The sequence below is a fragment of the Trachypithecus francoisi genome, unplaced genomic scaffold (genome assembly GCF_009764315.1).
Source record: "Trachypithecus francoisi isolate TF-2019V2 unplaced genomic scaffold, Tfra_2.0 Lachesis_group2, whole genome shotgun sequence".
Taxonomy (NCBI): Eukaryota; Metazoa; Chordata; class Mammalia; order Primates; family Cercopithecidae; genus Trachypithecus; species Trachypithecus francoisi.
In genome coordinates, this window is record NW_022681465.1 from 139703206 (window position 1) to 139725667 (window position 22462).

The 22462-nt window shown below is 47.7% G+C and overlaps 1 protein-coding gene across 1 annotated transcript in view; it reads right to left on the reverse strand.

Annotated features, from left to right (window-relative positions):
- Positions 1–213: 213 nt before the first annotated feature.
- The window catches only part of FAT2 (FAT atypical cadherin 2), a 66104-nt gene continuing 43855 nt past the window's right edge, over positions 214–22462 (reverse strand). Inside the window, exons 17-23 of the mRNA XM_033180665.1 lie at positions 21790–21987; positions 17341–18151; positions 13702–13847; positions 8229–8670; positions 6177–6330; positions 3274–3731; positions 214–2223 (exon numbers count right to left, since the gene is read on the reverse strand). Coding sequence (XP_033036556.1) covers positions 1691–2223; positions 3274–3731; positions 6177–6330; positions 8229–8670; positions 13702–13847; positions 17341–18151; positions 21790–21987 — 2742 coding nt within the window. The 3' untranslated portion in view covers positions 214–1690. The remainder of the gene's footprint in view (positions 2224–3273; positions 3732–6176; positions 6331–8228; positions 8671–13701; positions 13848–17340; positions 18152–21789; positions 21988–22462) is intronic.

The window sequence follows — 22462 nt, forward strand, 5'->3', positions numbered from 1 at the left end:
AGAGGTAGAAGGTTTTTTCCAAATAGTTTCCTGGGCCCCACCCCCAGAGGTTCTGGTTTTGTGTCTGGAGTAGGTAACGTTGCCAGGTCAGGAATCTCTGTACTTAACAATCTCTAGGATCCCTTCCAGCTCCCAAAATCCATGAATCTTGGAAGGGCCTGTGGACCCTTGCATCATTCCCCTGACCCCAAACAGGCTAAATGACACAGAAAATAACAGTAAAAAAGATACTTTATTGTTAAAAAAAAAAATTACCAATGAAACCATGTATCCGTCACTCACACTCACAGTCACACACGCAGCCGCAAACCACTCACACAAATTGGCTCTCGCCCACACAGCTCCCTCTCGCGTGAAGCAGCAGCCCTGTGGGCAAGTCTCCATTGCTCTTCCTTTTGACTTCTGTCTCCAGAAACAACACACATGAAAAGGAGTGGACCAGAGGGAGGGACTGGGTGGGAGGGAGTGGTGAGGTCACCAAAGGCCACAGAGGCTTCTGGTCCCCACCACTCCTGGCTACATACATTCTACACATGTGTACACACGTATTATCCATGGGCACCCACATGTGTAGACATGTGCCCACATTGACCCTCCATGCATAGGGTTGAGTCGCTGCAGGTAACACTTGATGGGCAGGCGTTTGCAATGGAGAGGAGGCAACGGCAGGTGTCCAGCCTGGACACTGCGGTCCAGCTCCCTGCTTCCAACCTGCCCTAAATAGGAGTTCAGAGTTCCTTGTGTCTAGGGAAGAAAAAATCCCATTGAGGAAACTCATCCAGACAGCAAGGTCAAAAAGTGCCTAAGAATTTTTAAAATGAAGAATTAGTTCCTTCCTTCCTTTGGCCAAAAGTGCCTGGGAAACTTGGGATGAAGAACCCAGAGTTCCATGAGGTCTGAATTCTTTAACAAAGAAGGTTCAGAGCTGCGTAGACTCCTGGCAGGCCCCGACTGGCAGACAGTGGTGTGACTCTGAGGCAGGCCATTCCTCTGCGTGTAGGCTGAGGAGCGGGACCTCTGGAGCCCGAGGCCCAGTGATGCTCCTCGGAGTCCTTGTTGCCCTCCATCACCGTTTTCTCTCCAGTGCAAAGCACAGTGCCTGATATGGAGCAGACACTTGACAAAGACACAGTGAGTGCTCGACTGAGGCAGGGGCACAGGGGACTGTGCCTGCTCCCCTGCTGCTCACCTCTCAGTCCCTAGGAGGACGCCACACAGCCCTCTAGAACTCCTTGGTATGGCCCGCGTAGTGGGTGCTGTCAGGCACCAACCTGCCTGCCTCCAAAATGGAGCTGTGGGCAGGTATGAGAATGCATCTTGGCGAAGCTGAACCAGCACAGTCAATCAGGCTCTGCCCTGGGGACTGAGAGATGGCAGATCGGGGAGACCGCCTGTCTCTCGCGCACCCTGGGAGTCAATTGTTCCTGGTCTTCCAGGGTCACTGCTCTAGGCATGCCCCTCTCCTGGGACCCTAGTGCTGTTTCTGGAGCTCTATCCTCAGCTTCCCTCCTCCCTCAGGGACTAGCTGGGGGATTGGAAGACCACATTTCAAGGGACAGCAGCCTGGGCTGGGGGTGGGGCCTTCCCTCCCACTCTCCCAGCCACACTCGACTCATCCGCTATGAGACAGGAAGAAATAAGCCAAGTCCAGTCCTTGGCCTCCCGCCTGCCTTGCTCTGGGAATGGGAAGCTAGAACATGACCTCCTCACAGCTGCCGTAATCACTCTCCACCATGTCAGAGCCCTCATAGTTGGGGGGCACCCGGTGCTGGCCCTGGCCTGCAAGAGGTGCCCCCTCTGCCTCACAAACAGCATAAGAGGGCCCAGCTCGGCTGAGGCGCATACTCATCCCCTTGTAGCCCCCCTCTGCCAGGCAGGGCCCTCCCCCTCCCTGCCGGAACTGCGAGTGGTAGTAGCTGATGGCCGTGTACTCATTGAGACAGGGGGCAACCAGGCGTTCCCGGGGACTAGGGGGCCGAGAGGGCATCAGATCTTCCAGGTTCTGGTTGCTGTAACGGGGTGGGAGAGGTGCCCGCTTATTTTCCATCTCCAAGGGGAAGGGGAAGCCCCCATAGAGGCCAGTGGGCTCTGACATCACGACGGGGGTTGAGTGGCGGTGAGCCGAGGGCGGCAGAGGGCCCTGAGTCACTTCAGAGTGGGGGTATTCCCAGCGTTCATTCCTGGAGTAAGTTGGTGGCCAGACCATAGCTCCGCTAGGGTACACTGAAAGGGAAAAGCAAGATAGGGTGAGTTCATTTTCCCCGGGGAAGGTTTCAGCTGGCTCTATAGCAACTATATATAACCTAGCGTGTTGTGGAGACAGGAGTGGGTGCATTTGGGCCCATCTGTGCAGGTTGTCTCTGGTGGCTCAGGTTGATATATAGAATCCAATGGGGCAAGCTCAAGGCTAGAGGTTTCACCCAAGGCCAGCCCATCTTGCAAATCTCTGCCACTAATCTGAGGGTCAGTGAACAAAGGAAGGATCTGGATGGCTCCATGCACCCCACCCCCACAGCTGGGTACAGTAACTCCATCCCAAGTCCTACTGGTGAGTTTCATCCCCTTAACCAAAGGAAACACACACAGTTTGGACTCGCAGGTGTGATGGAGTCTATCATGGAGAGTGATGAAAGGAGATGTGGCTCAGAAATCAGGAAACCAGGAGCCCTTGGTCCTAGCCCTGCCACTGCTACTGAATAGTTGGGTGAGTTAGAACAAGTCACTACATCTTGATGGGCCTCGGTTTCCCTATTTGACACAGTGAAAATACTTGTCATAACTGCTGATGATTATGCCAAAACATGAAGTGCTTTACTAATGCATCTCCTTTTGAACCAAAGATGAGAGGAAGGTGATATTCCCCCTCTAGATGAGCCAGGTCTGGCCCAAGGCTGCTGCACTTCCAGGTTGAGCAACCACAAGCTTAGACCACTGCTTCTCCTTTCCCTTCCCAGAAAAGCACAAATGTGCAGAAGCCCCCTTCTCACTCCAGGGATTCTACCCAACCCTATCCAGGGTCTACACATTTCTGTCATGAACATCAATCCCATGGGGTGACTTGGAATTTAGGGGAGTGCAATAGAATGAGACCCAGAAACCTGGCATCTGCTCCAGCATCAGTGCCCTGTAACCTTGAACACATGTCATCATGTCCCATCCCAAAGGGTTGGATGTGTGGTGACTAAAAATGCCTGTGCCTCAGATAACGGAGTGTTTAGGACCGCCACCCACTGCCATCAATCCCGGAGGCTAAGCGTCTCTGGCTGTACTGACCCATCTCCTTGCCGGACCAGGTTCTCTTAATGACAGGCTCATTGTCAGAGTGGGAAGGGACTGCAGCTGGCGGGAGTCTGGGGGGCACACTGCAGACCACTGGCCGTTGCTTAGAATTGGGTCCAAATGTGACGAGTTCATTTGGAAGTGAGGTCTTGCTGGGTTCCGGTTGGTTCAGGTTGTTGCAGGAGCTGGCAGTCAATGGGTTGAGCTCGATGGCAGGTATGGCTTGGGTGTCAACACCAACACTCCTGGCCAGGAGGTCTGGGTCCTCCATGGCCACAGGCTTGTGAGACTTGCAACGGCGGCAGTAGAGGAGAAGCCCGACAGTGCTTATGATAATTAACACTACGGCCACTATGATAATCAGTAACTCCTGCTGCCCCCAGTCCCCCCTTGTGATCTCAGGAGTAACTAGGCAGTGTCCTTCTGAGCAACCCCTCGCCTCCATTTCACACCTGCAGAGATAGAAAAGTAGTCAGGGGGCCGAGTCATGAAATTGCCCTTTCCATGTCCCGTCTTACAGAGATCTATGGGATAGAGACCACTCCCCCAAAAACCTACCGTCTCCCATTTTTCACCCCCCAAAAAAGCAATTATCAAGCATATCAACATCAGAACTTTCCACCTTCCACCAGTAAAGTACGGGTCTCAGCTACATCCTCATTTGTGACCATTAGGATCTGGGAATGTCTATTATTTTTCCAGCAATGAGATCTAGGCACTGGATACACTCTCTATCATGAAGTCAGATTTCCTCCCATATCACTGCAGTAGAGACATCGACATACCCGCTGCCCTCTAGCAATGATGTCAGGGTTCCAGATACAAGTCAGCATTGCCCAGTAATAGCAGCCAGGCACCCGTGTTCCTGCTGTGCTTCACCAGGAGGTCACAGGAGCCAACGTGGTCCTGCACAGATCAGCCACCTTACAATGGGCAACTTGCTCAGAGAAAGCATGTGATCTTTCAGGGTACTTCTTGCTTGGCATTCCATGGTGTGAAGCTCCAGGGAAACTTCTGTGACCAGCTTTACCCACTTTTGAGGGATATTGGGAAAGTTTGCCCCATCCCATTTAAGTCCAAAACATTTCTCAGGGCCTGAAATTTCACTACCAGTTGTTTGTTATTTTGGGTTACATGTTGTCTTCCCTAAGGTCCTCTTTTAAAATGCAGACACCACTTTCAGCTGTGAAATGTCCTCCCAACACATCTCGTGAACGAGTAGCATTCCCTACTGCAAAACAGGACAGGAAGCAGAGCAGGACACACCAGTTGCTGAGAAAAAGGACTGAGGTGGACCAGGCGTAGTGGCTCACGCCTGTGATCCCAACACTTTGGGAGGCCAAGTAGGCTGGATCACTTGAGGTCAGGAATTCAAGACCAGCCTGACCAGTATGGTGAAACCCTGTATCTACTAAAAATACAAAACTGAGCCAGGTGTGGTGGCGCATGCCTGTAATCTCAGCTACTTGGCAGGCTGAGGCAGGGGAATGGCTTGAACCTGGGAGGCAGAGGTTGCAGTGAACTGAGATCACGCCATTGCACTCCAGCCTGGGCGACAGAGTGAAACTCCTTCTCAAAAAAAAAAAAAAATAAAAAGGGACTGGGGTCATCAACATACCCAGAGTAATCATGGGAAAGCCCTTTCCCTGCCTAGGCCTCAGTTTCTCCAGCTGTAAAATGATTGGGTGAACTACATCACTGGCTGTTATACACAGGCTATTAGCAAAGGGATCCATTGGGAGCTTGTTAAAAATAGAAGCTAGGCCCATTCTTGGAGATTCTGGTTCAGTTGGTCTAGGCTGGGTCTGGGAATCTATATTTTTCATGTCTCTTTCGTGATTCTTTAAAGTCTCCTAAGTTTGGGAGCCATAAAACTAGATAATTGTCAAAGTCTCTTTCCCTTTAGGAGTCTAGGAATGACAGTTTCACTTGCAACTGCCGCAGCCCCACACAGTATGAGGCACAGACAGCTGGCAGTGGGGTTCCAGGCACAGCAGCACCTGCCCAAGTGGAACCATTTTCCCCAGGCCACTGGGAAGTTCGGGTCCAGAGTGAGAGAATAAGCACTTCAGCCATTTTCAGATGGCAGCAAGGACCAGAACTACCTGAGGAGCTGGTTAAATGTATAGATTCCTAAGCCCCAGCTTGTGAATCTGAGGCAGCAGGTTCAGAATGGTGCTGGGGAAATCTCTAACAAGCAGCTTCTTCCTCCAGAAGTGTTGTAATGCAGGGGTTGGAGAGAGATGCCTTAACACAAGGGTCCCAAACCCCTAGGTCATGGACCCATACTAGTCCATGACTTGTTAGGAACCAAGCTGCACAGCAGGAAACGAGCAATGGGTGAGCAAGCATTACCACCTGAGCTCCGCCTTCTGTCAGCTCAGTGGGGGCATTAGATTCCCACTGGAGCACGAACCCTGTTGTGAACTGTGCATGTGAGGGATCCAGGTTGCGTGCTCCTTATGAGAATCTAATGCCTGATGATCTGTCACTGTCTCCCATCATCTCCAGATGGGAACGTCTAGTTGCAGGAAAACAAGCTCAGGCTCCCACTGATTCTACATTATGGTGAGTTGTATAATTACCTCATTGTATATTACAATGTCATAATAATAGAAATAAAGTGCACAATAAATGTCATGTGCTCGAATCATCCTGAAACCATCCCCCCTTTCTCCTGCCTCGTCTGTGGAAAAAGTGCCTTCCATGAAACCTGGTGCCAGAAAGGTTGGGGACCACTGCCCTAACACATGGGAAAGGCCTAGAAGCCAGGTCCCTGCAGCACTCTCCCCTGGCCTCCCATTGGACTTTCTAGAGGTCAGAGTGCAGAGCACATTCCCTAATGGTGCCAAATCCAAGATGAGGAGCCCATGGCAGGTGGCCTCTCTTGGGATTACCTGTCTCCTGTGAAAGGATGAGGGCAATTACAGGAAGCTCCTTTGGGGGAGAGGATGCAAGTTTCACCTTCCAGGCAGGGTGCAAAAGTACAGTTCTCCCTTCCTTGTTCACAGTGCTTCCCAGAGAACTGTGGGGGACATTTGCAGACATAACCTGGGAGAAAAAGAAGGGAGGTGAGAGAGCACTCTGGCCTAGCAGTTAGAGACCTGGCATTGGCAGACTCGTGTGTTCGTGCAGCCATTCAGTTACCATTTATTTATTTGGTTTCTCCTCTCTGTGCCCAACACTGTGCTGGGCATTGGTGCCCTGCTGAACAAGAGCACTTTGGTCCCTGCCCTCAAACAACTGACAGCTCACCAGAGAAAACAGTCATCTAAAGAACAGTAATAAACAGGATAATAATCATAGACACTAACTTAGTCACTATTCCAAGGATCTTCCTGTGTTGGCTCATTTGATCCTCACCATGACCCTGAGATTGGTGACTGTCACCATCTTCATCAGGGGACAAGTACAAAGGGATGGCAGATGAGGAAAGGAGGCACAGAGAATGGACAGAATTTGCTCAAGGTCACATAGCCAGTAAACGGTATAGCTAGGGTTCAAACTTAGACAGCTAGCTACAATTCAGTATCTCACTAATTATAATAAAATTAGTTTTATTAAAGGGAAATGCTGGGAGGGGTGGGGGATGAGGCTAGCTTACTCTAGGGACCTGGAAGCTATTTCATTTGAGATCTGAAGGATGAGTAGAAATTAGCAAGAAGATAGAGGGCAAAGAGAAAGGTGTTTCAGATGGAAGAGAAGAGTGTGTGCAAAGGCTAGGGAAGGGTGTGGCATGGTCAAGGAACTCAAACCACACCAGGGTGGGCCAGCCCAGTGAAGGACAGGGAAAGTTTGAACTATGGCCTGGGAGGTGCAGGAGCCCCGTGCAGGGATTGGACACTATCCTAATAGCACAGCAGCCACTGAGCAGTTCTCAGCAGGAGAGTGCCATGCATAGGTCTGTGCTGGATAAAGATCACCCCGGCTCCTGCTGGAAGGTGGAAGGCAAGGGGAGAAGCTGGAGAACAGGGAGGAGGCTGGTGCCAGGGTGAGAAGTGATGGGAGCTTGGGTGAGAGGGACGGCAGTGGGGAGGGAGAGAAGTGGTGGACTCCTTGGATATTTTGCAGGTAGAAATGACATGATTAACCAGACAAAAATCAGAAAATGGGGTAATGCGAAGTGTTGACAGGCACGTGGGCACATAGGAACCTCTCACGTTGCATGTGATGTATAGATGGCTGCGGCCATGCTGAGAGCACTGTAGCCCTATTTAGTCAAAATAATTACTTACATGCTGTGAGCATGAGACTTCCACCCCTGGCTGTTGGGGGTGTGTGTGAAGGAAATTCTCACACAGGTTTACAAGAAGACATATAGGAGAATGCTCACTGCAGCACTGATGATGGAGATGGGTGTCTGGAGTGCGAGGGTGGAGAGGGAAAATGTGAGTGCGTGTACATCATGGAGTACTGAGCCACAGTTAGAAGCAGTTAATGAGAATTGCTCATGGCAGCATTGACGGATCTTAAAAATATGGTGCTGAGCAAAAGTGTAAATAACATACCACTTATATAAATTGGAAATTTAAGCATACGAAAAACCACATGTATTTTGTAAGAACTCATTCAAAAACTTTAAATGTTTACCTCTAGTGTTAGGGAAGGGGAAGGGAGTGGAATACAAGTTAAAGGGGAATGAGAAGGAGACTCTGCATAGACCAATGAGGACACTAAGGTATGTGATTAATTCAACCCTCTGCCCCTGAGGTCCCCATTCATATCCTCCCTCATCCCCCCAAAAGTAGAAAGACAGTTTTTGCTGATGAGGAAGGAAGACTCCTGGCTTCCCCCAGTCTAGATATTGCAGATTCCAACCTGTTACTCACAAGATAGGGGAGAGAGAAATTTGGAACCAGGAGGCTCTGAGATCTCCACCCTGACATGCCTCCCACCTGAAGAGCCTTCTGGGATAAACCCTGGGTTCAGCCTGGCACCCCAGCCCTCACCTGCCCCATGGGTCCATGAGCACTTCCCACCATTGAGGCACGGATTCTGGCTGCAGTAGTCACTGTGGAGGCAGCAGTGGGTGAGAGCTTGTGTCTCCAGCAAGCCTGCCACCGTCTTGCCAGGGACCAGCAGATCTAGAGCCTCTTCATTGACCATGACAGCATCCAGGCAGCCTTCAAAGCCCTGGGAGACATTCGAGGAAGAATGCGACAAGACGAGGCCGCCCAGCAAAAGGTGTCTTTCGGGCCTCAGACCACGGCAGTTCTCTGGGACCACAAGGGAGGTGTTGCCCATGCTGTCAATCATCAGGCGAATGGAAGCGTCCATCTCCTCCACCAGGATGGAATGCCACTCATGGTCATTGACATGGCGCTGGGAGGAAAGGTTTCCATAGAAACCACCCAGACAGTGATATTCCAGCTGGGGCACTCCACTGACCAGCTGCAAAGGAAACCCAAACAGCCATCAGCAAAGCCAAGGAGTCCTTGTAAACCTGCTAACAGGCTGCCAGTTCAAATAATGTTGTTTGTATTTTTATGGTTTGGGGGCGTGTTTGGTGATTTTCAAGGCTGGTTTAGACATGGCATTTGCAAAGCATAAAAGCCCTCAAAGTGCTTTTGTGTTGATGGTTTCCTTTGCTCGCACCACACGCCATGGGGTGGTCTGGGTAGGGGGTGGCATCTCCATTCACAGATGAGGAAACTGAGGCCCAGAGATGCTTTGCTGATCAAGACCCTGTATTTTGGATGCTTCTTCACAGGCCTGTCCAGAGTTCCACATTTGTGAATACTGGCCTTCAGGGATTTGAAAAACCTCTCTCTCACTCCCACTTCCTTTTCAATAGCTTAGCAGTTCTCAGAGTAGGTCCCCAAGACCTTTTCAGGGGAGCCACAAGGGCAAAGTATTTTTATAGTAATCCTAAGAGTTGATTTGCTTTTGTTTTCTCACAAGTATACAACAGAGTTTTGCAGACACATGTTGTCACAACTGATGAATGCAGAAGTAAATATGAGAAGCCAGCTATCTTCTATTAAGCCAGACAAAAGAGAGGCTTGCAAAAATGTAAAACAATGCCACTCTTCCCTTTTCTTTTGGAAAGTAATTATTTTTCATAAAAGTGTATAATTAAAGACATACACTCATATGTTGATTGCAGCACTTTTCACAATAGCAAAGACATGGAATCAACCTAGATGCTCAACAGTGGGCTGGATAAATAAAATACACCATGGACTACTATACAGCCATAAAAAAGAATGAAATTATGTCCTTTGCAGCAACATGGATGCAGCTGACAGCCATTATCCTAAGCAAACTAACACAGGAACAGAAAATCAAATACCACATGTTCTCACTTATAAGTGGGAGCTAAATGCTGAGAACACATGGACAGAAAGAAGGGAACAATAGACACCAGGGCCTACTTGAGGGCAAAGGGTGGGAGGAGGGTGAGGACCAAAGAACTACCTATCAGGTACTCTGCTTATTCCCCGGGTGATGAAGTAATATGCACACCAATCCCCTATGACACATCAGTTACCCATATAACAAACCTGTGTATGTACCCCCGAACCTAAACTAAAAATTGGAAGAAAAAATTAATTAATTAACTAATTATGGTATTTATGTTAACATGTGAGCTTCTTATTATTTCTAAATAAATTAATACATATTTTTAAATGTCTGTTTTAATTTCTAATACTAAAAATGTTGATAGTTATAACCCACATAAACAAAACTTCCCTGGCATCCGCAATAATTTTTAAGAGTGTAAAAAGTCCTGAAGTCAAAAGGTGTGAGAACCACTGGGTTAAAACATTTTCTTTCACTTCATTCCCAAGAGGTAGGACTGCCTGTGGCCAAATAGTTTTCTGGTCACTTTGGGCTACGTAGAGTTTTCTCTGTTGAAATTTGAAGATCTAACCCAGTGTTTCTTATACATTGGTCATCTGTACACCACCTCTCAGATTTTTGCCCTGGTTGAATACTACCTATACCTTTATTTACTTAAAAAGGAGACACTATTATTAGGGTAAGTAGAAAACCAATACACTTGCCATTAAGAAATGGGAATAACAAAAATGAATGCAACTCAAGTAAAACATTGCAATGAAATCATTTCTTTTTATTTGTCTGGGACCACAAATCTGTTGATCCCACTATCTTTTCATTGTCTCCCACCTCTGTAATGTCCTTGTTCCTCTCCTTATCCAGCTTAAGTTCCACAGTCAATCATCCTAACTACTCCCTTCACATACTCTTGACCTGTCTCTTTCTTACTTCATAGAACTCACTTGGTAAACCCACAACTGTGGAAAAAGCTGACTCTCCACCTGCTCTATACAGACATGGAGCAGAACATGGCTGGAGAAAAACATGCAGCTTTGCTCACCAGCCTCTCTTTAATTTCATGACCATGGCTCTCAAATGAGCCTTTAATGATGCCCGGCAATCACACTCCCTTCCTGAGTCCATCCATTCTTTCAGATGATGGTTTTCACTACGTCTCTCTCTTGAGATCCCTAATACCTTTCTCCTCATCCCCACTCTCAGCTGATCATCTCACATCCTACTGAAGTCATCAGATGGCGGAACCTGCAGACACTTTCACCATCACATCTAGCCACCTTAGCTAAAGCCAGTCTCTCCATTTATGCACTAGATTCCACCTCCTCACCTCCTCAAGGCTCTACTGATTCTCCTTCCTCTTTCCTACATCTTTATTCATTCACCACTGAATCATTCCACAGCATACAAACATGCTGTTATTGCTCTAATCTTTACTTTCAAAAATATACATTCTTTACAGATGATAATCTTTATTTTTTTAAAAAAATATTGTCTTCACCTCAGTTTTCCAGCCAGATATTTTCCTTCTTTGCTCTCCCTTTTCAGCAAAATTTCAGCCTAACCCACCATACACGGAAACCATTGGTGTCAGGGGATTCAATGATCTCTGTGTTGCCAAATCACTTCCCATCTTACTGGCCTCTCAGCAGCAGATCACCCAGCAGATCACTCCTTCCTTCTTGATACGTGTTCTTCACTTGGCATCCTGCATACAATATTCCCTGGGTTTTCTTCCAGCATCACCAGTTACTCATGTTCAGTCTCCTTTGTTGAATCACCTCTTCCCCCAGACCTGCTAATGTTGGAGGGTCTCAAGGAGTAATCATTGGCCTACTCTCTCTTCAATCTACACTGCCTGGTGATCTCCTCCCATCTCATGGCTTTCAGTACCATGTATGCGCTGAAGACTCCTAGATCTCCATCTCCAGCATAGACCCCTCACAACATTAGGCTTGTCTTTCCAGATCCACTTGGAGGTCTCATGGGCATCTGAAACTTACACATCCAAAATTGCTCCCTGATCTCCCCTCCCGAAACTTTGTATCCACCCATGCCCTTTGCCAGACCTGCTGGAACAAACTCCATTCTTCCAGTTGCCCAGGCCAAAATCTCACCACTTGCCTTCTCTCCCACCCTTCATTCAATTCACTGGGAAATTCTGTTGACTTTGCCTTCAGAATCTTTGCAGAATCTATCTTCTTTCCAGTTCCTTTGTCATCACCCTGGTCTAAACCACCACCCTGTCTTATCCAAATTAATTCAATGGCCTCCTGACTGGGTCTCTCTGCTCCTATCTTTGTTTCTCTAAAGCTGATTCTCAACAAAGAAGCCTTGATGACGCTTTTAAAATAGATTATTGCAATTATCTACTCAAAACCTTCTAATGCCTCCATTGTGCTCAGAATAAAAGCCAAAGTACTTACAATGTCCTACAAGACCTTTATAGATGTGCCCCATCCCATTATGTCTCTGACCAATTCCTCTTCCTACTGTTCCCTTGACTCACTTCACTGGAGCCAGGTAGAACTCCAAGCCATTGCTTAAACATGCTAAGCATTATCTTGCCAAAAGGTGTTTGCATTGTTATTCCCTCTACCTAGAATGTTGTTCCTTCCAGATGTCCATAGAGCTAACTGTCTCACCCTCTCCAAATTATTGCTCAATTATTATCTCAATGAAAGCTTCCCTGGCCACCTTATTTAAAATTGTAAAATTGTAACTCTGGCTGGGTGTGGTGTTTCATTCCTGTAATCCCAGCACTTTGGGAGGCCAAGGTGGGTGGATCCCTTGAGGCCAGGAGTTCGAGACCAGCCTGGCCAATGTGGTGAAACCTCGTCTCTGCTAAAGATACAAAAGAAAAAAACGAGTGAACACGGTTGCGCACACCTGTAATCCCAGCTACTCCAGAGACTGAGACACCAGAAGCACCTGAACCCAGGAGGCAGAGGTTGCAGTGAGCCGAGATCATGCCACTGCCCTCCAGCCTGGGCAACAGAGTGAAACTCTGTCTCAATAAATAAATAAATAAATAAAAATTGCAACTCTCCTCACCCCTGATGCCCCTCCAGTTTTTCCTTTTTGCTCATAATACTTATCAAATTTGAATGAATTCTATAATTTTCTGAGCTATTATTATGTTTATGTTTATTGTCAGTCTCTCCCCCATAGAACGAAAGCTTTAAAAGGGATTTCTGTCTTTTTCACTGATGAGACCCAAGCACCTAGAACAGTTCCTGTCACATAGTAGATGCTCAATAAATCTGTATTGAATGAATTAAAATCTAGTGGCCAATGTTGAAATGGTAGGTTGGGGCCGAGCACAGTGGTTCATTGGTTCATGCCTGTAATCCTAGCACTTTGGGATGCCGAGGAGGTGGATCACCTGAGGTCAGGAGTTCGAGACCAGCCTGGCCAACATGACAAAACCCCATCTCTACTAAAAAAATACAAAAAACAGCCAGGCGTGGTGGCATGTGCCTGTAATCCCCTACTTGGGAAGCTAAGGCAGGAGAATCGCTTGAAGCTTGGAGGTGGAAGTTGCAGTGATCCGAAATCACACCACTGCACTCCAGTCTGGGTGACAGAGAGAGACTCTGTCTCAAAAGAAAAAGAAACGGTAGATTGGCGCATGTGATAGAGGTGTTAAAATCAGACAGGCAGACTGTGACCTTCTACGTGACATAATCCAAATAACTGAATGATTATTACAAAGGAAATTTATTTTTCTTCCATGTGATTCCATGTGACTTCATGCTGGGTTTGTCATCTTGAACACCCCCAGTGGTAGGCAATCCCCCCCTCCCTGGGAAACACTGGCCTATTACTCAGCAAAAATGATAATGTCACCAGGGCTAGGTGACCTCATCCATCTCCATTTCTATCTTACCTCCCAGAGTAAACAGCCCCATGGTGGTTGTCCTTGGACATATATCTCCAGATAGGGTGGCTGTAACCATCCAGGACAGGACAGTCATGTGGTCCAACAGTCACACCCAGAATCCTTGAAAACTGTGCAGGGATTTCTTTGTCAGAAATGGGCTTCCTGACATTCCTCATGCCGCACCCCCTACCTCCCCAGCCTGGCACACCCACGTGAAATCTATCAGGCTGGCAGTGCCTTACCTTCAGGGAGATGGATGCTGTTTCATTGGTGAATAGGAGAATGGCCTGTGGCTGGAGTGTTTTCAGATAGAAACGGATGTGCCAGTTCCGAGCCGCTGGGGCCCTGTACCGCACGTAGCTCTGACCACTGAACCTTGCAGCAGTACCTGAGAAAGCAACCAAAGCTGTCACCTCTACTTGAAGTGGTCCCCACTGAGCCCTTGGACTGACTTTGTCTTATTTAATCGTTGGGTGGCAGACAGAATCATTGCTCATATTTTATACGAAGAAACTAGGCTCGGTGTGGGGCGCGCCGTACCTTTCCAGTCTCACACATAGAGCCAGACAGGAGCCTTCACCCTACCTTTTGTTGGCTGCAGGGACCCCTGCCTTAGGTCCTGGCCTGGGTCAAGAAGTATGAACTTAAACCATTAAGAAAGCAAAAGTCATCCAGGTGTGGTGGCTCATGCCTATAATCCCAGCACTTTGGGAGGCTGCGGTGGAAGGATCACCAGAAACCAGAAGTTCGAGACCAGCCTGGGCAACAGAGTAAGACCTCATCTCTAAAAAATAAAATAAACATAAAAATAGCCAGCCATGGTGTCACATGCCTGTAACTCCAGTTACTTGGAATTACATCCTCTCAGCTGAGGCAGGAGTATCACTTGAGCCCAGGAAGTCAAGGCTGCAGTAAGCCATGATCTTGCCACTGTATTCCAGCCTGGGTGACAGAGAGAGACTGTGTCTCTAATAATAATAGTAATTTTAAAAAGAAAGTAAAAATCAGGTCAGAAATGTAATGAATCAAGTGTGTGAAAATCAAAATTTTTATTCTACTTAGTTTCCATGTTATTTCTGGCATTGGGAATCTACATTGGGAATGTAGATTTTGCATGTGGGTGTGATTTTAGACCCACAAAGGTTTTTGCCTCAGGATATTTTCTTGTATCTGCAGCAGTTAATTATTCAGGAGGTCAAGAGCCACTCTATATGATAAAGAGAGGGGGGCAGTGATAGACTGTATGGCCAAAAGTTTTTTAAAGTCTGGCATCCTCCATCCCGCCTTAGCAATGGCTAATGCACAGTTGCATAGTATGGAGTAAACTTGAGTTTCTTAAGCTTCTTTGACTGTGGGACACTCTTATGTGGACCACTCTTAGGAATAGCATTCTGTTGAACCCCCTTTGGGAAGCACTGCCCTCCCCAGATTTTTAAAAAATCCACCCTCCCCGGAAGTGAGTCCAGCTATTAAATCCCCAAAACCTCAGTGTAAATAAGCTTGTCAGTTGTCAGGGGAGAGGATGAGCGGTCTAGTCTCTAGATACCTAGCAAAGAGGAATTGTTGAAGAGAGAGAACAAAAGCCAAAAGAGGGAGAAGGAAGAACCAGAAAAGATGAGGCACAAGGGATTATAACATCCACAGATTCCAGCTGGATGCAGTGGCTCACACCTGTAATCCCAGAACTTTGGAAGGCCAAGATGGGGGATCACCTGAGGTCAGGAGTTCGAGACCAGCCTGATCAACACAGTGAAACCCCGTCTCTACTAAAAATACAAAAATTACCCAGGCATGGTGGCACTCGCCTGTAATTCCAGCTACTCAGGAGGCTGAGGCAAGAGACTTGCTTGAACCCAGGAGGCGGAAGTTGCAGTGAGCCGAGATCGCACCACTGCACTCCAGCCTGAATGACAGAGCGAGACTTCATCTCAAAAACAAAAACAAAAATCCAGAGAAGTCCGAAATTCCCTGACACTGGCAATTCCATTGTAGTAGGTGTGGGTGGGATATTGAATGGGATGGGATATTGAAGACGATCTAGATCAGAAATTCCCACCCCTAGCTGGATATCAGGATCAGCTAGAGAATCTTTATGACACAGAATCCTAAGTTCTCCTCTCAGAGAGTCTGATTCAGTAGTTCTGGGTGGCACGTGGAAATATGTATTTTAAAAATCTTACCATCGTGGGTGTAACTGGAAGGGGGCCCAAGGGAGGCTTCTGAGATGGTGGTCATATTCTTTCCTTGATCTGGGTGCTGGCTACACAGATATATTTGCTTTATAAAAATTATTTGAAGTGTGTACTTATGATACATGAATTGGTTTCCTGTGTGTTTTATATTTCACTAAAATGTTAAAAAATAAAAAAACCTCTTTTCAACTGATTCCGGTGATCCTTGAGTTTATCTAGTATTTCTTCAACTTAAGCCCTTGCACCTGCTGCTTCGGAATTCAATGCCAATTCTAGGACTCACTCAGAACCTTCTAAATAAAAACCTCTGGAAGTGACACCCAGGAACATGTCTCTTTATAATCACGCTCTCCAGAAGACTTTGCAAAATCTTGAATTTTAGAACCCCTGCTGTCTGATGCCAGGTGGCTGAGAGAGACCCTTCAGCCTTCTTGGCTTTCCCTGCAGCAGGCCCTGGGGCAAGAAACACAGAGAAGGAAATCCTCTCCCTGACAGAGAGAAGCCCACCCAGCCTAAATCGAGTGGTCCCTGGACAAAGTCCACAAATCTTCTGAGAAATTATATCCCTAATGCCAGGCGGCTGGACCCATAAGGGGCAGGCCAGGCCAGGCCAGGCAGGAGCGCTGGTGAGCTGAAGGTCATGTCACTTTCCTTTAGCCAAGACTCCTGAGCTGCTCCCTTAGTCTTAATGCCAGGGGTGCTGGGTGAGTCTTGGAGTGCCTGAAGAGCTTAGTGAAGAGTTCAGGCTTTAGAGTGGGACACACAGATATTTGAATAACCAGGCCTTCATTGGAAGCTGTACAGTTTCAGGCAAACGAAATCTCATATCTCAGTTTCAACTGCAGATGGGGCTAACGACCCTGCTTGGTAGGGCTGTGGTACCAATTAGTTTAGATGACATCTACACAGAGCGTGGCGTACAGCAGGCTCCTTGGAGCAACAACTGCTACCACGGGAATGACAGTCACCATTGATCTGGGGCTTATCATGGGCCAGCCATGGGTTTAGTGCTTTTATAATTATTATGTAACTTCCGCCCCCCACCCCAGCCCAACTCCAGGAGGCAGATGTATTTATTTTCACTGTTTTATAGATGGGAAACTAAAAAGCTCAGAGGGTTTTAACAACACACCCAAGGTTACACAGCTAGTGACTGATGGAGCTAGGGTTTGAACCTGAGCTGTCTGAGCTGCCTTGAGCTTACAACCACCAGACTATGGTAATAATAGTAGCAGTATTAGTAACTCACATGTATTCAGCACTTTCTATATGTCAGGCACTGTTCTAAGTAAGCACTTGATACATAGAACTGACATAATTCCTACAGCAGCCCAGCTCAAAGTCACAGAGAGGTTAATTTTCCTAAAGTCCCCTGGTTAGGAAGTGGTAGAGCTGGGATTTTAACCCATGAGGACTGAAGCCACAGCCTATGCTCTTAGCCATGATGTTAAACTGCATATTGTAGTCTTACTGTTATTTTCTAAATCTTGAAAGGGAGCTGAGAATTGGGTATTATGCCATAACCAGATTTTGTGAGGCCACTAACTGTCTTATGGTGATCAGTGGCCTTTGGGCTCATTAAAACTTCCCTGAACTCTCCCACAGAGCCTCAGTGGAATCTCCATGCTTAGAGTCAGGCGGGCTGAGCCCAGCAGTGCTGCTTGTCCCTAGGGAGGACGTGGTACTTACCATTGCAGGAGCAGCTCCTGTGCAGGTGGTGCCGTGGGGTCAGGATGCTAAGCCTGGCGGTGCTGTATGTGGGCCCAACCTTGGGGTCCAGATGCACTGTGTTATGGCAGATTTGACTCTGGCAGGTTGGCCCCTGGCAGGGCGCCACGGGCATAGCTGACCGCATGTGAACCCCCACTGAATGCTCCATCTCCTTGGCTGAGTGAGTGATGATGGATGCCAGCTCCTGGAACTCATAGAAGGTTCCAGAATGCCCCTCAAAGACCAGGAGCACGTCCACCCCAGCCACGGCCTCTGCAGGCTGAAGGCTGGCCAAGTGAATGTTAGCCCGTTTGATGTCCAGCTTATGGCTGAGGAACCTCTGCAGGTTCCGCCAGTGGTCACTCACCAGCTCCTCGGGGGTGAGCTGGTAGAAGCCCATCCACATGGCCTGCTGCAGAGCCTCCCGCCCCACATGCCACACGTACACGTGGACCCCAGCAGTCGTGGTGAAAGTCCCATCGCTGACTGTGACGTTGAACGAGTAGCGGCCACGAGGCAGGCCCTGGGCGGCGATAATCTTGCCATCGGGCGCACCCACTGAGAAGTGCCTGCCCAGGGTCTCCTCTTCTGCCAGGCTATAGGTCAGCATGTCTTGGGGGTCTCGGTCTGTGGCATGGATCTTACCCACCATGCCACCCTGGAACTCCTCCTCCCCGACAGTGATGAAGATCTCCAGTGGGAGAGCAGAGGGTGCATAGTGGCTCTGCTCTGTGACATGGACACGGACAGACGTCGAAGACGAGAGGGGAGGGATGCCACTGTCTGACGCCTGTGGGCAAAACAAACACTGCTGTCACCCAACAGAACTGCAGTGCTCTTGGGCCTGACTGAGGCTGGGCCTCCCTGTGGAGCTACGTTTCTCTGCCCCACACCCAACTTGAGGGCTGGCTCAGTGCATTGTCGCATTTAGAGAAAAAAAAAAAATCTAACTCCAAAAACACTGACATGTAATAAAGATTTTCTGAAGGTTTTGTAGAGATTGAAGGAGGGAGTTACATCCTATACCATGCAGTAAAACAATGCAGTTTCCTCGTCTGACATCTCTCTGAGCCTCTTCCTAAATCTCTCCAGCCATAGACTTGGGCTAACTTCCTCATGAACTTTCTCATTCTGTCCCTGTCCTCAATTGCGCTGTCAGATGTCTCAGCGATTCTGATGCACCATGTACCCTGCTCAGCCTAAGAAAATTCTCCCTGGGATACCCTTTTGCTATGCGATTGGAGTGGGAGTCGGGATTTGTTCTTCTAGTCAGTCAACAAAGTCTCCTGCTGTGGCCAGGAGAAAAGAGATGATAAATAAGTTACCAAATAACTTGGATAAAGTGCTGTGAAGGAAATAAACAGAGACCTAACTTGGATCAGGTAGAAAGGAAGGAGTCTCTGTGGAGAGACATTTGAGTCCTGAGGAATGAGAAGAAGAGGTGACAGACAGAGGGAACAGGAAGTATAAGGTCCTGGGGTAGGAATGAAGGCGGTGTGTTCAACAGCACAGACGGGGCCACTGGTGCTCGAGCAAGTGGGCAGGGAAGCAGGCCTGGCCTCACTGCTGGGCTGGCACATGCAGGGTTGCAGTTTCTGTCAGAACTGTGAAAAGCTGTGAGGGTGACAGGACCTCACTTAAGTAGGGAAAAGAATGTAAATCATAAATGCATTTTCCTTTCATGTTTCACCACACATCCCTGCAACTTCCTGCCTGACTCAGAAAGGACAAGCTTGCCTTCCTCTCCTCAGTGATGTTATCACTTCCTCAGCTGTCAACAAGGGTCTCCACAATTTTCCCTGTGGTGATATCTTATTCACCTGCACTCCAACACTTTCACTGTACAAGAAAGTTGTAAGATTACACCTACTGCTGGAAGTCATGCAAACACTGAAGAGATATCAATAGCAACAACAATAATTAACTACTACTAATTATAATGTATAGCTAACATTAGTTACAACAATACTACTACTACTGATTATGTATAATACAGAGCTAATATTAACTGAGTACAAACCATGTGCTAGTCATTATCATAGTTTATCTTTCTTATGAGATAGGTAGTATCAAGTCACCCATCCTACAAAAAATATAACTGAGGCTCAAAGAGGTGAAGTAACTTGCCCAAGGTCATACAGCAGGTAAGGCCTGAGCAGAATCTAAATGCCTATCTGTCTCCATAGCCTATGTTTTTCTTGGCTGGCCTCTGGTGCCTCCCAGTGCACGGAAGTGGAAATATGGGACAAATGCAATTGATGGTGATGATGCCAGTCGTTAACAAGCTCCTGTCTAGGCAGGGCGTGTGCCTGGGTCTTAGAAAACAGAGGTCAGGAAGCCGTTCTCTGTCATCTCTCCCTAGGCAATCACATCCATGCTCTTGACTTTAAGGGCCATCTACCTATCCTCTGAGCTGCCAACTCCAATTCCCAGCTACTCATTGGACACCTCCGCTTGGACGTCTCACAAACAACTGGGAAATAATATGCAAAACAGAGCACGGTTTAGCCCATAAACCTGTCCTGCCTTCCCGTCTGGGCCTTTCCAGTCTCATAAATGCACTACCACCCAAGTCTTCACAGGAGCCAGCAATTTAGAAATCATCCCTGAATCTTCTCTCTTCTTTCTATCCCCACATCCACTCCACCAACTCCTATCAATTTACATACAAAATCTGTCCCACATCTGTCCACTTCCTGCATCTTTTCCATCATCCCTTGGTCTCAGCCCCACTATCTCCAGCTTGGATGACTTCTCATTTGTCTCCCTCACGCACTCTATAGAGCTTGAAAAATGAGCTTCCGGAGATACAAAAAGGATCCCTTTTCCATCTGAAACCCTTCAACCACCTCTTATTGTACTTAGATTAGAATCTAAAAGTGTTACCAAGGCTTATACTTAGAAGATTGGCTGCCCTGGTTTGTCAAGGACGGTCTTGATTTTTACCTGTTGTAAATCAGCTATTACCAAGTATTATTTTTAGTGCCTGTTTTGGACTGTATGTTTGTGTCCCCTCAAAATTCATATGTTAAAATCTAATTCCCAGTGTAACAGTATTTGGAGGTGGAGCCCTTGTATATGGGATTAGGGCCCTTATGAGAAGGGCCATGTGAGCATACAATGAGAAGCCAGCAGTCAGCCATCCAGAAGAGGGCACTCACCAGAACCTGGCCATGCTGGCACCCCGATCTTGGACTTCCAGCCTCCAGAACTGTGGGAAATACATTTCTGTCCTTTAAGCCACCCAACCTGTGGTATTCTGTTGTAGCAGCCCAAATGGACTAAGTCAGTGCTTCTCTCACTCTCAAAAGGTCACAGTTTGGACCTCAGATAGTACAGTCATCCAAGCCACAAGGCCCACACGATCTACCCAGTCTATCTCCTCAGCCTCATTCCCACCCCTGCTCATGATGTTCTGAGCACCTCAGGCCACTTCAGGCTCTTTCCCAACTCATGTTGCTCTTCCTGCCCGGAAGACTCTCCTGCCCACTTTTCACATGGTTGGCGGCTCAGCTCTCTGCCCAAATGTCACCTCCTGGGGGCAGCCTCCCTCTGAATGTGTGTCCCCCTGTCTTATGAGTCTCTCATCACTTTACTTCCTTATCATCATTTGTAAGGATGTTACTTCTTTCTTTATCTGTCTATTGTTTATCTCCATGATTACAATTGAAAGCCCCTGGAGACAGGAACCATTCCCTCCTTTCCCTCTGCTATGTTCCTAGCAGCTTGCAAAGGGCCTCCCATGTCATAGATGCTCAATAAGTACTTATTGAGAGATGGACTGACTGACTGAAAGAATGAATACATTATTCCCAGCCCATAAGTTCACAGAATAGTAGGGTCCACTGGACTTGAGATTTAGGAAAGGGATTTGGGGAAACAAAGTGAGGTAGAGATATCGGACCACCATCTTGGCCACTGTTCTTTAGCAATTGCTATGAAACCCATAACACCGCCACCAGAATCCCCTGCACATGTGCATACAATATCTGACTTGAGCCCCATGCCAGTTCTCTGAGGTAGGTTGTTTTAGCTCCTGAGGTTCAGAGAGCTGTCCTGGCTAAGCTCTAAGAGCTACAGTCAGAGGGTGTTTTGCCCAGGCACAGAGCAAGGATTAAGAATTTGGACTCTGGGGTCAGAGTGCTTGGGTTTGAAGCAACCCACCTTTGCCACTTATTACCAGTATTACTTTAAGCCAGTCACTTAAATCCTCTGTGTTCCTCAGTTTCCTCATCTGTAAAGTAGGGTGGTAACCATACCTGCCCTGAGTGTTGTGAGGCTTTAGTCCTGAGAAGCACCTAGCCCAGTGCCTGATGCATCCTAAGTGCTTTGTACATTTTTCCCCTAATGATAGAAGCACTGGTGGGGCTTGTGCCAGCATCTTTACTGTCCCCATGGTCACCACAAGAAGCCTAGCACAGCTCTCACCTGGATCTGAAGCTGATACCATTCCTGGGCCTTCCTGCTTAGGCCCTCAGCAGTCACCAGCCATCCATCCGGGGTCACTCGGAAGGCAGAGCCATCGTTCCCCTTGGTGATTCGAAATGAGTAGGGGGGGCCATTCTCTGGAGAGTCTGGGTCACTCAGGATCAGCTGCAGGACTTTGCTGCCAATGGGGGAGTTCTCCTGAGACCAAGAGTGACAGGAAAGCAAAGAGCAGAATGAGTCCCAGCTCTTCCTTTTGCACCTGTCTGGGTCCATCATCTGGAATGAGTCATCAGTACTCTGCTTGTAGATGATGCCTGGACATCAAGCTGCTGCTCATTCATTCTGCCTGCCTTTGAGGTAGTTGTTGACTGTCCTGTCTCGACCAGGAGCTCCCCAAGGGCAGTGTTGGGTCTTAGAAACACAGCCCATTGGGGCAGGAAGGATCCTTAGAGACCAAAGGTTAAACCCTTCATTCTGTAGAGAGATGACTTGCCCAACATCACACAGTGCTGAATCATGTATTTAAATTAGTTATTACCTGGGTTACAAAAGGGAATGTTGTGATCTGCAAAGCCAATTGAACACTTATAAATGATTTCTTCCTTAGAAGACCTGCATGCAATATGCATCTGGTAAGCACGCTTAAAGATGACTAGGAATTTAATTAAGAAAA